Source organism: Megachile rotundata, chromosome 4 (genome assembly GCF_050947335.1).
Source record: "Megachile rotundata isolate GNS110a chromosome 4, iyMegRotu1, whole genome shotgun sequence".
NCBI lineage: Eukaryota > Metazoa > Arthropoda > Insecta > Hymenoptera > Megachilidae > Megachile > Megachile rotundata.
In genome coordinates, this window is record NC_134986.1 from 20,161,448 (window position 1) to 20,177,019 (window position 15,572).

Consider the following 15,572-nt stretch of genomic DNA (forward strand, 5'->3'; position numbering starts at 1 on the left):
GTGAATTTATTAATGAAATGTACAAAAGACTGACTTTTCTATTACATAATCAAATCTATGTGATGTATATAACAGTTTTATTTGCATGTAAAAGTGAATGAATTAGAAACAAATTTTTATCAAATATAACAATTCAAGTAACTCTAAATTAAAAAAACTATCATTAAGTTATATCATAGATACAACTTTTGTATATAATGTATTCATATTTGTACAAAGTACATTTTCGTTATTTCTGTACATTGTATTACATATTGGGCATTCATTGTAACTGTATAATAAATACATGGTCTCATATTCATTAACTATATAAATGGTCTAGTAATTATTTATACCTTAATTCTTTTTAAATACATATATGTAAAATTGATGCATTATTAATCGAAAATTACTAACTTTTTTTCTTTTGTTTCGCTGCTTTAGTAGCCTTCACGCGATTGGGATTACCCTGTATACGTTTTACTTTTAGCGGGAAATAAGTAACATCTTCGGAGTTTTGCTGTTCTTGGTTTTCAGAATTCTTGCGTTTATGGATATTCATATATCTTGAATTCTTTTCAACATATGTATCGTTCTCAACATCATCATTACCTAACGAAATAAAGTCGCTCGTATCTGCTGCTTTCGAATTTTCTGTTGCGATTGGTGGAACAAACGCTCTTTCTTTACGCGATGATCTATACATATATACATCGGTAGACAATGTATATTTAGCAGTTTTTGATGATTCCATCTGTGACTCCATTTCATTACTAGAGTCGTCCGTTTCGTACGACTCCGATTTTTCCGAATAATTAATTCGTTCAATTAATTTAAACGTATTCTTTGGTGAAGGCATATCCTTAAAAATATTATGTATTGTCTGGTATAATGGATAAAAATGATGATCTGGAGATTCTTTTACATCGTTCTGAAATTAAAGTGAAAAAAGTTACAGTAAATTCATACAATGTTACATAGATCTTTAAATAGTTGTACCTTAAGTGCACAAGCTGCACATGCAAATCCTATAGTACTCAATGTAATAGTTTTCAGTTGAGGCAATAGTAAAAGCGGTATTTTACTATTTTGTGCCATTTGAATAATGTGCTTAACTAAAAGTGGTGGGTCTATATCTGCATCCATTAAAACGCAACATATATTTTCCTTCTCTAAAGCTCTTGTAATTGCATTGATACCCAAAATAACAGAATTGCTAAAAATGATGTAATTATATGTGAATTATCATGATACCCAATAACAAAATAATTAATATCTACCTTATCTTTGGGTCCGGTACACTTCCTTCCTTTGAAATTGCTTCCCTTTTAACTTGAGCACGTTCCTCCTTTTTCATGTGCCTTAGTTTCGACCATGGAATTGAATGGTCAGGACGCTTAATTAATGGCATTGTCCTATAAGAATAAATAATAAAATGGTAACATTTATTGCTTTGCAAAGCATTCTAAAACTTACTTGTTTAAAAGTTCCTCCAAGCCTGAACGTTTATTTGCATTTACAATCGGCCTGGAAAATATTGCTATTGAGGTATGCTGTATTGAACACTGTAAATGATTAAACAATGTAGGTACAATGTATACTTTACCAGTAATTATCTTGTGGCTGAGCTAAAACGTTTCGCAATCCTTTATTTGGCGTTTTTTTCGCCGACAAAGTATGTTTTTGTTGAAACTTCGTTAGTACCAGTGTACTCATGGTTTAGTTATATGAAATTTATACATTAGTATAGGTTATGTTTTCCTTCAAACACATGGGAATCAAAATTTCACGAGCCTTTTGTGCTGAGCGCCACTACTGTGCGATGCATTTCGCGCGAAATTGAAAATTGACAGCTTTATACGTTTTTTTTTACAATTGCACATAAGTTATTATATTATATATTTATTTACTTTAATATGTTGGCTTGCTCGATTGTTGAGATATCGAGCTTAACTTGTAATAATATAAGAGATACGTGCAATAAAGTTTCATTATAATTTTTCAAAATCCATTTCATAAAATTCTCGCGTATTATAAGTGTCGAAAGGTTAAAAAAATGTTACGGTGTGCAATATAAATATTGTAATTTGATGCGATAAATGATGGAGATTTGAACAAAAGGCGGGAAAGTGGTTGGCGAGCGGCGTTGTAAACTGCACCATCGATTCCATTGGCGCTTCGAAAGGAAGTTTGTGAAAGTAAAAAAGTGGTAGGTACTACGCCAGTGGGCCGAAGTGCAGGGGAATGGATAATGTGCAGAATACGCTTTCGAAAGGGAGCAGGACCGCAGCAGTGCACGCAGCAAGCCAAGATTGTCAAGATGGATGCTTGGTGTCGACGGTGCGGAGTATGGATTTTACCGCGTGATTCGTAAGCGGTAGGCCGCCGTTTTTGTTCAGTGAGTGAAAGATTGTGCATCGGAAAGTATCGGCGTTCACGGTGTTCCAAGGTGTTCTACGGTGTCTCGGTATGCAGCGTTAAGTAAACGGAGTGCTTTTATATAGTGATGAGAAAAACACCTAAAACCAGTGCAGTAGCAGCGGCCTTCTACAATGGTGGATAACAATTGTATTATCGAGGGAAACGTCAAATTTCGCGACGGCAAAAAAGTAAGTTAATCCCCCGTTCAATTTTCTGTTAAACTGGTTATCGTTTCTCCATTTACAGTCGGACCGACCAATTAATTCGGGCGAGATAATTGCTGGACTCGTTGTCCGTCAAAAGTAACGCGGTCTAATTTTTCGCGTTAATTTCTATAACGCTAAAATATTACACAACGACACGGGGCTCGTTCATCTTTTTTCTCTTTTCCGAATAAATCGTTAGATTGCACTATAAATCAATCTCAACTCGTGTACGCGAAGTAATTATCCCGGAGTCACTTAGACACGATGCAGTTGCGATAAAAAAAGAAGAAAAATTATATAATGTACGGATCTTGCGCTAACGCACTCGTCTAATACTCGTGTGTTCTGCGAGGGTGTATATACACGAGTATATCTCCTTATCCCATTTTTATGCGATTAAAAATTTTATTAACAAATTTAACCGCGCATTAAAAACTATGTTCCATGAAAAAAGGAATAAAACATAAATCTACTCTACCCGAGTTTAATTTTAATGACCGCGGTACTTCAGTTTTAAACATTTTAGAACTGCTAATTTAAACTTGTAAAAAATTCAAACGTTTAATTAATGCGCTTAATATTCGCGTGAATTTTAAACATTTACGAATACCTAATTAGAAATGGTCAATAGGAATTGAACCGTATCAATGTATACATACAGTGATACAAATATTTACTTTGTTGAATCCATTCATACCCGAACACAATGGCAAAGTTTCCATTTGTCTAGAAGTCAAATTGAGGTGTCTTGACATGAGTCAATGCCCGTTACAACTAATAAGTGGTCTGTTGAAAGGCCAAGGAAGTATTTAATGTGAATGAAATGAAGAGTCACAAAGCCATAAAAAAAAACTAGCTCATTTTCTTTTATTTACATTGAGCTACCGAAAGAAGTCGTTCAGATCGAAAAGGGTAGGGAGGCCTTTTCTTTTTATTACAGGGGAGCAGAGGGTCTAAATGGATTCGAACAAATGTGTAATACATATGTATATCTTTTTTACTGCATAAGTGTATGTCAACATATTTAGCATAATATACAGTACAGTAGATCAAAGGGGCATTGGTATATTTATTATCATAGGCTTCCCCTCGGATTTTGCTTGGTCAATTTTAAAACCTATTTCAAAATTGGAGATATTACAGATTTCAAAATTTGTAAATTAAACAAGTTGCGAGCATATTTGATCACGAATTGATGTACGAGAGAATGTACATAATAATATTTTGTAACGATGGATGTATCATTACCATTTGTTTCTCTGTACACGATAATCGGTTAAATTTTGATTCATATTATTATTGTTATAGTCGGTGAATGAAATATGCAATTTATTTTACAGTGGAAATCACGATGGTGTGTAATGAGGAAATTGTCACCAGTTGCAGGTAAATCTGCTTCTTTTTTACACGCATTTGTTTTAATAAATCTCATTTAATGCAGCTGCTCTGCATCTGTTTTATGATTAACAATAACATTATGCATGCTATGAATCACTTTGTACACTGCATGACTAACAAATATTACATGTGACATGGACAATAGATAAGGGACAGGAAATATTGTTCATTTTACATATCTCTGTTACCGATGTCACTTTATAGATATGGAATTATTGTTCTGTTTACGTAATATCCATGAATTCATTAATTTATGAGACAGGGGTGAATCGGAGGGGAATGACCCCTCTTCTTAACAGCCAACAATTACGAAACTTTAAGTAAACTTCAAGTTTTTTTTTTTAATTTGAATCTTGTAATAAATTCTTTTGTCTCATATTGTTAGTAAGAAGATGTTTAATATACATTGTATACCTGTCCATCATGAATGAAACAGATGTTGCAAATTACTCCTAAAAATTGTATATCCCGCCATAGTTTCTAATCCTATCTCCCGAAAGAATTTCCTTGTTATCAGCATAAAGAATTCCTCCCTCTGGTCCTGTTTAGGGTGGCAGCTGGCGCATCTGTTACAGATTGACTGGCTGAAGAAACAAAAAACAAAAAGAAAAAATTTCCAAGAAGAGCTTTGCTCCTAGCAATAACCATTAATACGTGGCCCTTGTAACTCGAGGATATTTTAAAACTTGGGGACCCCTGTAGCTCATAAATTTTCCTTAGGGAGAATTAGTTAAAAGTACATAGAAGGGACTAAATGGATTTTAGCGCGTTTCTACGTCCGAGTATAACCGTATTAATAGAACACGGCACCAGCCACTTGGTTATACAAGTATCACGCGTTTCGTGTTGTAAAATTAATTTTCTTCCAGTTGTTTATGTAAATTTGATACGTTTTTATCGCCTGATCGTCAGAAAGGCACAATGGCCGTTTAACAGCTTGTGTTACTCCATTGAGATCGGTGTTAGTTTACAAAGCATGCGATTCATTTACAGATTGCCTTCATTTGCAACTGTACGGAGATAGCAAGGATCGATATAAGCAAGGTCAAACGAAAGCTTCGTTAAGCTTGCAACATTTTCTCGGCGTAGAGAGTGGTTTCACTCTCGATAAGGAATCCAATACCATTGCCATAATATGCCAGGATGTGACGGTCGTTCTGGCATTCGACACCAGAGAACGGTTGATACAATGGCAAGTGAAGATTTCGAACAACTTGGGCGAAGGTACTTTCAACGATTAAAACAAACTCACTCTTGTGATAACTGGGCAATTTCCAATTTTTAATATCTATTCACTCTGATCGGACATATTTAATTTGATTGTTTTTGGAATACATTTTTTAAATTATTATTTTGCATAAGCGTTATATTATCAAATTGGTAAGTGTAGGCAAAGTTAGATATAAAGTAGCTCCCCAGTTATGTACATAGCTACACAAGGGTGTAAAGTAGCGAAACGCATCCTTGACCAAGTTATACGTTCGCGCAGATCAACAGTTCCTGATACTGATCTCCACGGTGCCGTCGAAAGCGAAGCTCACAAACGGACCGGCACATTTACACATACAGGACCGTCGCTTCTGCATCACGGTCGGAGTGCCTCCCAGATTAGTCGGAATTTGGGAGATAGCTCATCTTCGACGCTACGGGGTGGTAGAAGGAAGATTCTGTTTCGAGGGTGGCTCGAGATGCGGTCGGGGGGAAGGTCTGCACGTGTTGATAACGGATCAAGGCGAAGATATCGTGAAGATGCTGCAGTTAGCGGCCGAAGGAAAGCTAACGAAAAAGCGGCCGCTAAGCAAGGAGCAAATGATACAGGACAGCCCTCGCCGTCAGTTCTCCCGTTCCGAAACGAGGGCCAGCGATTTCTTCCCCTCGACTGTTTACTCGTCCACGTACGAGGAGCAGTGTGACAGCTGCAAGAACGAAAGCTCGCCCTATTGGTCGTCCGCGGAGAGCAGCCAGCAAACTGAGCTCGACAGGGATTACAGTAGCCGTGACACCGTCTCCGTTTCGGAACTGCCTGACCAACCAGGGGAATGGCGCAGCTGTTCTCTCACTCGTCAAGGAACATCCGCTCTCGAGCGATGCGCTAGCTGCATCAGCAAACTGGGCACCGTCTCAAAGTCCTCTACTCTAGTCACGGCGATGGGCGCGAGCAGCGTGAGCAGCCCGGCCGGTACGATCAACAATTTGGGCTGCCATTTGCAACCGCGTACGCTGGATCGGTTGTCCTTGTCCTCGTACAGCAGCAGCAGCCACGACAGCGACTATTCCAGCTCTCAGCAGGCCGAGTGTCACTGTTCGCAGAAAGGCTCGCAAGCGAACGTGCAACGCGCCTCGCCCAGTCCCAGTTCGCTGCCACCCAGACCACCCAAACCGTCCCAAAGCACTGCCACCAAGAAGGTTAAGAAACCCCCCATGCCACTGCCGAACGAGCAGATCTGCGTGCACTCGCGCAGCAAGCAGCAGCTCGTCCCGCGTAACGCGAACAGCGTCGTTGGTCCGTACGAGAATTACGACGTTCCCAAGTCGATTTTGGGCCACCACGTGCTGTTGGAGCAGAATCCTCAACCGGATCAGTATTACGATACGCCAAGGAAAATCAAAGAATGCCTAGCACTGCCAAAAACGTATCCTAATTACGATACCCCTCAAGCGCCTCAAGCGGTGGTGTTGCAACAGTGCGGTTGCCCGGCCAAGCTTACCGTTCAGTCCCCCAGATCCTCTGGATGTCCCTGTCAGAACATGATGAGCTGGGCAGGCTTCGTGCTACCGTATTGCAGACGAGGAGCCGGTATCGAGCCAACGGGGGTAGCCGTGCACCCCGTCAAACTGTCCGGGGAAGGAAAGATGCCTGTGGTCAACGCGAGCGGAGAGATCGCTATCTACGCGACGGCCAAACGACCTAACAAATCGAGCACCACGGAAGAGAAGAGCAAGGACAACTGCGATTGTCTGCCGGAGAATAAATCTAACAATTACGAGAACGTCGAGCCGGTTATCGACACCCAACCTGAATCCAAACAAGCGAACTACGCAAACATCGATTTCACGCAGTCTCTCGAACATTACGAGAACAGCAAGGATCTCCTGGCCAAGAGCGGTATATCGCAGGAAGAGCTTGAGAAATTTTCTGATCAGATCAAGGACGAAACGCCCGAGGCGCCCGTCGAGGAATCCTCCAAGATATGCCAGAAGTGTGGTCATGTTAAGGACAGAGAGAACGATTATTTAGTCATGGATCCCGAAAAGCAAACGCCAAAGAAACCGTTCCCCGGTTATTTACCCATGCAGCCAGCCCACAACGCTTGTTCCAAAGAGATCTTGTCTAGAATCTGCAGCGGTATTAAAAGCTCGAGCAATCCTGCGTTATCGGGCTCGGCAGTTACCGAGGCTAGCAAGAAGCGTTCCGATTCCGAATTTCGTGTACCTGGTTCAGCAATGTTGTCCAGTCCATACCTCAGACGTCGTTATCTGGACGGAAACAATGTAGCAGAGTCCAGCGGAAACATCGGTATGCTGTTGAGGAAACGATCCTACTCTGCAGAGTCAGCGCACTACCTGGACGACGAGAATCACACGTTCCCGTCGACCCTCACCATCCACAAGTGTTCTAGCGAAGCGGATAAAGCTTCTTTGGTCAGGGGAGAGACGCATACCTCTTGCGTTAATTCGGAGATCAAAATTAATCAGGATAACGGGCAGATGTCGATAGCCACGTCCCAGCCGTCGTTCATCAAAATTCGACGTTCTTCTTCCGTTCCATCCAAGACCGGACATAACAGAGACTCTTCTAGCAGCAACGATTCCGGCGTTTCCACGGGATCTCTCAGTCACAGAACGGCAGAGTTCGTGGAGTTTGAGTTGTCATTGGCACCTTCGACGTCCGCGAGGAAACAGAACGTATTGTCCGTTTATCGGAAAAGTCCACCGCCAACGTGTTATCACAGCAGCTTACCGAGGAAGTCCAAATCCAGCGATCCTCTTCGAGAACTATCCTTTCAATTTCAGAAGATCAAAATACCTACGAAATCCTCGTCGGCGGAAGCTGATATACCCACGTGTTTGCCTAAGGGTGTGAAAGGGTATAATAGTCCTGGGGAAGTGTCCAGTGCTCCTTACATCGACTCGCGAAGCACCAGCAGCGGCACGTCCGACATGTCCGATTATATTGAGACGTTGTCGTTGTCGTCTCACTCGTCATCCGACACGCCGGACAGTCTCAGGTAAGATATTTAATAAAACCACGTTATATTCTGCACAATTTTCTGCCACTGCAAGTACAGTTGTTTGAAGTAGCGAAGGAGTTAAATACCGTGGTGTAAAAGTTTCGAGACTAACAACTATCTTTCATTTCAGACTGGGCGGTAGGGCAGTAGCAACAACGCTACGCCCTCGCAGCGGAAAAGAGTATTACAAGATCGACAGAAGTATTCTTGTTGAACAAGGAAGAACGTTGACGACACCATCAGCCAATTACGCGAACATTACACCGGTGCTTGAGAAAAGCGAGTCCCCTTCGCCTGGATATATGAGCAGTTCTCCCTTTGAACAACCACAACCTACTCGTGAACACTTTTTGTTTCCTGATGTAAGGGATTGAAGTCTGATACAAAGTTACAGTATATTCAAGATTATTCTTTCGATGATTTACGTTTTTTTATTGATTTATCGTAGGAAGCTTGAACGTAGCAACATTGTTTGGGAAGAGAGGGGAAAACTTGAAGTTCCTAGGAATTCCAAACAAAATCTGTAAGAGTATTCATGGTAGAAATGATAACTGGGGCATCGTGACTGTTTACACTATACGCGGGTATCTAGTACAACACTTTTCCTGCGTCTACGTACTTCAAAGGGAGGAACGCCAGGACGATCATCTTTCGTTGATCCAGCATTCCAGAAACAAGAGTAAGATACGGATACTTTACAACTGTTATACGTTTTCGATTTCTTTGCAATGTCTTCTCAACTTTCTAATCCGCACAATCAAAGGAACCTAAACGAGGGGAGTTTCGAGGGATTCTAGGTTCTAGCGTATAGTTGAAATGAAGTCAATAATTGAACACTTCCTACAACGACTCAAACAATTTCTAAAATATGCTCAATAAGAAACTGTAATAGTTTGTATAGTAAGAATCCTGCCCTAGGATTAATCGAGGAGGCGGTGTGCATCCATATATTGTATACTTTGTATGAGTATATCGTTTTTTGGATATGTTTTATTTTGTATGAGTATATACTTCTATATAGAGTATTGTACAGCGGTTAAAACCGAGGAATGCAATTAACGGCTCTGTGTTTTTTAATACCGGTTCACGTAACACCATCGATTTGCATTCTGAAACGCAACCAAAAACGGAAAAAGGAGAAGAAAGGAAAATGCAATGAAAGTAGTCAGTTGCATTAGCATTCACAGGGTTTTTCAAACTTTTACTAGTTATTTTTTAATGGCTAAGATTAACAATAATATAGCCGTCGATGGTCTTCTTTTTTAACGAGATTTATACGATGGATATTGTAGTCTCTCTGGGCAATCAAAGATGGCACTATGTATAGATTATAAAGGAAATATCTTTAAAAAAAAATACTAAGGTCCTAAGGATACGTGAACGGATATATAAAAGTCGAATTATTTTTATTGAATTTTTACCGCCTCGTCAAGCGGTACTTTATTGTACTGATACGGCTTCGATTCGTCTATGATTTCCTATTTAGATTTCTATTTAGGCAACGAATTAGTTTTTAGTCGTCAATTGCAATACTAATTTTCCCTTTTCGTATCGTAGAAATGTACTTAACGTATTTTTTATTCCTGCTTAAGATAATCTATATCGTTTCGTGCGCGAAGAGCCTATATAATATGTCTATATGGAATTCTTTACCAAAAAAAAGATGAAGATGAAGCAAAAGAGAGAGAGAAAAAAGAAAGAGGAATATTTATTTTTACTTCGATGGTGCAGGATCTTTTTGATAATAAAACTATTTATAACGTAGACGGTTAAGCAAGGAGCTAGGAGAAGTATCGATGAGGAGAATCTACTTATTGTTAGATTAGTTAGGCCTATTTTATGTCTGCACAGCTTCAGACTTCTTTAACCACAAATGTCGAAAAGAAAAGAATGCATACACGAGCACCTTGATCTCCGCGTTTATTTCTCTTCTTGCTCTGCTAATCTCTTGCACCGAAGATTAATCTAGGCGTGTGATCGATGGATATTAATGCAGTGATACTGAACGCAATAATGTAGCAATGCTAGGAATTATATACGCTGATTAATTAAAAAAGAAAAATGAAGAAACGGAGAATAAGAATGAAGAGAATATCAAATATTGAATGTTTTCGCATCGAGATATTATTAAAGCAGATTAATTCTGTTTCATGTACAACGTGTTAATGCTCCACGGAGCGGATAATCAAATCAGTATTCAAAATCAAAAAGATGAACGGTGAACATCGAGCGTTTTACCGTGCCGTATTAGAGGTTCATTGAACAATGTAAAGTTAACCGGAAATCACGATTCAAACGACAATATATCTCTGTATTTTGCACCCGCACGAAGCCCCTTTAGCGACACGCGAAAGGAATTGTTTTTTGTCAGCAACAGTAATTGTAATATAAAATCTACGTCCGTCGTGTGTTAAAGAAAATCTTCACGGTGTGTTCTTGTCTTTTTTAACGATCACATCGTACGTAGCAACGCCACACTTATATCTTTTTTAACACGCTACGTTTTTGCTGAGGAAAGAAAAGCAAATCGGTGGAGGAGTCGCACTCTTCTCTCAACACAGATGGATAACTTGTATAAAAAATTAAGATACATATATATATATGCCACAGTTGACTCTATAACGAATTGTAAAAGTATTAAAGTAGTATTATCACAAGACTGAACAAGATGATAATAGTTGCTGTGTGGTTAAAATCGTAGGAGATATCTAAAAAGCTAGAGATTTATAATATAATTTTCTCGTGCGCAGCTCTCTTCGAGCGATCTTTCTAACTGTAACCCCTTTCGAACTTTTTTAACGAAAGATGGAAGAGATCTCACTCTTTTATTTTCTACTCTGCATTCCGTGCGTCGAACGTGTTCCGTGGCTTTTGTAACAGTGATGGGCGATCCTGAGGGCCATGAACGCGCATATGGCACTGTCGGATAGAAGTTTCTCAATTTTAAAATTTCAAATCTCTACATTGCTAAATTTCCAAATTCGATATTTCTATCTCTAAATTTGTAAATTGTCGGTTCTTCATCTGCCCATTACTGTTCCACGATATAATATGACGATAACATGTATCATACGCGAATTAACCCTTCTTCGAATTATAAGGCCTCAAAGCTTGATGCTTGCAAAATATAATCGACTATTTTGAAATTGACAAGGCAAATTTACCGATTCGGTAAACTGGTACTTAAGGGCCTAACGAGAAATCTGGAGAAGGGTTAATAAAGAGAAACAAAGTTTTCACTTTGGTACCGATACCAAGTCACTGTCCAAACTTTTCCGAATTTCTTATCGCATATAAAACTCGTATTCTCTGTACGAATAATTTATAGAACACGACACGAAAGGTACTTAATATTGAGAGATCAGGTATCGTAGTAGAATTAAAGAAAGAAAGCGATCGACCTTATATTTCTCTTATGGATCGTCGAATCCCAGAGAGTTATTATTAGATTGTACTATTGTCGAATGAAAAAAAAGTATACTCTTTAATCTAAAGCCGATATCGTACCCCATACATTCAGTGAAAAATATTGTATACATTTAAGAATGATAACAGATAAATTCTGTTGCACCGATGATTCCCAATCGCGCTAACAATTTAATCGGAAAAGAGGATATTGAATTTTCGGTTATCAGAGAATTATCGCGACTTTAGCGAGCCCGCGAGATTGGGAATCCAGTTCTATAAACACATGCTAGTCAAAGTTAAGTAAGTACTACCGTAGTAATACTATATTTTTACTGTAAAAGGGACTATCGCGTACAGGTCGAAAGCTAGATGCACGATATTCCAGACGAAATAGTTTAAGAACACTGCCATTTCTAGTTAAAATGTCCTAGATGTAGCATCCAAACGCTGCATTAATTATTGAATAAAAGACTAAACGTACACATATGTATCCTAGGAGAGATTCGATATAAAAAGTAGAAGTAGATCTACCAATTTCGTATGCAATTTATTATAAATTAAATATAGCATCGTCGTTCCCATTTTTAAAAATTGTGTTCACTTGGGCTAGTTGCATATTCTCGATAGACTGGCGGCCTAAAGACAACGATAAAGATGTTTCGAAATGTTAGGACGATTGAACCAAGGAGGGTAGAAGTCTTTTAAGGATTCAAGTTCGGTAACACACGAGAGTGCGAGGGAATGAAGTTGGAAGCCTTGGAATTTCGTTTCTGCAGGACTTTTGTAGGATTTCAGTGAATCGTGCAAGGAAATCTTGAACCCTTTAGCCAGTAACAGGTGACTGTATCAAATTTAGTCGATCCCTTAAACGCGGGGACAAAGTTGGGAACTCCCTGATAATGCGAGAAGAAAAAGTTGGAAGCTCTCAGATTTCGTTTTCTAGAATTGCTGCAGGATTTTAGTAACGTTAATCCCTCCGTTCGTAATACGTGAGAGCGCAAAGGAATGAAATCGCTTTTGAATTTCATTTCCATAGATTTGAAAATTTGCAATCGCGAAAAATGTACTTAATACCTTTACAACGCTTTGATTAAGAATTACACCAAGATTATCGAATTTCTGAGTGTTCAAATTCAAAATGTGTACGCGACGAGCTTGCGACGAGGAATAAAATGGAATTGAAAGCGACATCGTCAAGGATAACGTGCGACAGTTTTCGAGCCTAGAACAACCATATCTAAGAATTTACTAATGATATACATATTATATATATAAATATAAATATATTGACTACAAATAGATGATAAAGTTTCCAAGGGTATTATACACGCTCTGTTTATAATTTCTGTACATATACGTAGTCGGTGTGTGGCATTAGCGTATTCGAGACTCTTTTATTTTGTGATCCAAGAAGAATCCGCTGGTAAAGACGACTTTTTACGTGTACATAAAGAACGTGAACAGAGAGAAAGTTGTAGTGCGATGAAATGCGCTCGAATCGTCTTCAGAGAGGATCCATTCTCATGGGTTCCGATTGATTTCACTTTTCATCGCTCTGTTCGACAACCGTGTTTGTAATTGCACGTTCGCCGGGGTGATAATTGATTTGCGGAGAGTGTTTAATGACGGGAGAGCGAGCCGTATTGTCGTCAGGGATTATTTATGCGATACGAGCAATCTGAAACGCTTTACCGCGCGCGCACACACATACACACACACACAGAAACTATGTAGCATACGAATCTCTAGTAAGGGAGAAAGAGACTGGCGAAATTTCCTCCCTGTTTGCGAACTTCTCTGTGTAAACTTTGCAGGAGCCCTAACCCGAATACGTATTCGTTTGAACAGTGAAATTCATGCAACTCTTTCGATATTTTTTGCAAATATTTCGAAAATATCGTAGTTCTGTTTGTATCGAGTGTTATTTTGTACGAGAAAATTAATTTGGCCGCTATTGTAGTTACGTTAGCACTCGATTAGGAATTCATTCACCGTGCGTTAATCAGCGGTGATTTCCATACGGTAAACGGGGTCATCCGGGTTAGGAATCGGTTAGAATTCCTTTGCATTTGGTTCGAGAGAAGCTACCGTTTGCGCCGCAAGCAGCGAAATCCGTTATTCGCGCTGTCGATGCTACCGGTTTAGTACGCTCTTTATTGCACGCGATCGTAGAAATTACGGGTAAGAATAAAGGAAGTGCAATCGAAGTTGTATCTTTTCGCGCCTCTCTACTTAACGCGAAACGGTGTGCGAACGTTCTTACCGGAGTGTTCTGGAATTACGATTATCCGGCGAACGTTTTAACGATAATAGCGTGTCAGATCGATGTAACTTTCACGTCTTTATAGAGATTGAAATTCCAAGCCTTATTTAACTCGAGCAATACAAAATATGATTTTTGCATCAGATGACTTATTTGGAAATGTACAAAAGTACAGAAGAGATAACGTAAAGAGATCGATAGCATCGAAGCACGAAATGTACATAACATTTTCAGTAGACGGTCTGTTGATCATATAAATAATGATCGTGTGAATATGAAGGAACATGTACAATCGTGTGCAATAATGATTTCTATTGAGGAAGAATGTAGATCTCCCATTAATCGTTTAATATTCGCCGAGTACTTGAGTGCAAAGGTGGTTTATTGGAATTCGTATATACCCTAATCATAAAGTATAGCCGTTTTAAAATTCTCGACGAACGTAGTCGTTTTTCCTTGGCGACGGAAATCATCGTTGCACGGGGTTGTACACGAATCATTCCGAGATGAGTCTGTTCCGCGTAAAGGTTTCGCATGTGATGTACAACCGTGCCATCTTTATTCATCTGTTACTTTATTCATTCACACCATGAAAAAATGGCACGCGTCAAGAATGATAAGCGTGTACTTAATGAGCGAACAAAGTGAGAATTCCATTAGCTGATAATTAGAGCATACGTACGAAGAAGTCGAAATCCGTTTACTTTGACAATCCGTTCTCAAAAGCTAGAGAAAAGTTGTTCGGTTCAGACTGTTCGAATACACTTGAAAAAAGAGCTTGACACTTTACCAATCGATCGAGTACATCTATCTTGAGCTATGAAATGATTAAGCGTTTATGTTTAAATTGAAAATGAAAAACGGATAAATTAATATATCGCTAACGACTCGAACGATTGGCAAAGTATTGATGAAGATTGCTGTTTATATCAAATTTTATAGGAAAAATCGATCGTGAACAAATCGTCCTTTAACGCGTTGACTGCTAGGAGATTTATGAAAAACAAAACGAAACGAATTTCAGAATACCATTATGCACTAGTAATTCTACCAGTGTCGGTCAACGCGTTAACAATTTAATTCCCTCCCTTTTAACCCCCTGCTTTATAAAATCGAATTCTACTGTAACAAAAGAAATTGTAAGTGAATATTCATTTACAAAGTCGAGACTTTCCAATGACAACTTACGTAAAACATTCCGTTCATTCTTTATATATAAACAATAAGGCAAGGGGTTAACAAAGAAGAAGAAATATTATATAGACTGGAAAGACAGTATTTTAGATGATCGAGTAAAAAGAAATGATCGAAAAGAATCGCGAGAAAATGTATACATAAATGAAGATTTATTTTCGAGGGTAAAAATCGATGAATTTGAGAAGAAAAACAATAAGCTTACGTGCTGGGTCACAATTTCACGTTGAAGCGCGCATTTCATCGAATATAAATCTGATCGATTACCTTTCGAAGAATTGTTCATTTTCTTTTTTTTAATAATCAAGGTAAGCGGGTGCGTGTGAATGAGCGAGGGTGATCAAACAAAAATCATTATTACGTATTTCTTAAGTAAATTATAAATTGAACTCATACACAGTTTGTAGCGACTCGAGTCACTGATTTATTAAGAAAGTAGAAGAAATAAAAAGATTAAAAGTAATCCTCTGA

At 38.9% G+C, this 15,572-nt stretch overlaps 2 protein-coding genes across 2 annotated transcripts; one reads left to right on the forward strand and one right to left on the reverse strand.

Annotated features, from left to right (window-relative positions):
* Positions 1-301: 301 nt before the first annotated feature.
* On the reverse strand, positions 302-1,854 carry LOC100879287 (uncharacterized). The gene is made up of 5 exons (XM_012290290.2): positions 1,586-1,854; positions 1,456-1,506; positions 1,260-1,394; positions 979-1,195; positions 302-910 (listed from the first exon to the last, which is right to left on the reverse strand). Exons 1-5 carry the CDS (start codon positions 1,693-1,695, stop codon positions 392-394), a joined length of 1,032 nt encoding a protein of 343 aa, XP_012145680.1. The 5' UTR covers positions 1,696-1,854; the 3' UTR covers positions 302-391.
* Positions 1,855-2,242: 388 nt separating this feature from the next.
* Positions 2,243-15,564, forward strand: LOC100879173 (uncharacterized). Its single transcript, XM_003699831.3, has 6 exons — positions 2,243-2,588; positions 3,947-3,992; positions 4,998-5,228; positions 5,494-8,233; positions 8,367-8,598; positions 8,685-15,564. The coding sequence occupies exons 1-6, from the start codon at positions 2,532-2,534 to the stop codon at positions 8,691-8,693; spliced, it is 3,315 nt and encodes a 1,104-aa protein (XP_003699879.2). The 5' UTR covers positions 2,243-2,531; the 3' UTR covers positions 8,694-15,564.
* The last annotated feature ends 8 nt before the right edge of the window (positions 15,565-15,572 follow it).

What these genes read in the sequence shown, in the direction of transcription:
- LOC100879287 (XM_012290290.2), bottom strand. Translation starts at nt 1,695, where the DNA reads ATGAGTACACTGGTACTAACGAAGTTTCAACAAAAACATACTTTGTCG. An exon ending in CAGCCACAAGATAATTACTG is followed by an intron (nt 1,507 to 1,585) that starts GTAAAGTATACA and finishes AATATTTTCCAG; the next exon opens with GCCGATTGTAAATGCAAATA. An exon ending in GTACCGGACCCAAAGATAAG is followed by an intron (nt 1,196 to 1,259) that starts GTAGATATTAAT and finishes CATCATTTTTAG; the next exon opens with CAATTCTGTTATTTTGGGTA.
- LOC100879173 (XM_003699831.3), top strand. Translation starts at nt 2,532, where the DNA reads ATGGTGGATAACAATTGTATTATCGAGGGAAACGTCAAATTTCGCGAC. An exon ending in TTCGAACAACTTGGGCGAAG is followed by an intron (nt 5,229 to 5,493) that starts GTACTTTCAACG and finishes ACGTTCGCGCAG; the next exon opens with ATCAACAGTTCCTGATACTG. An exon ending in GACACGCCGGACAGTCTCAG is followed by an intron (nt 8,234 to 8,366) that starts GTAAGATATTTA and finishes CTTTCATTTCAG; the next exon opens with ACTGGGCGGTAGGGCAGTAG.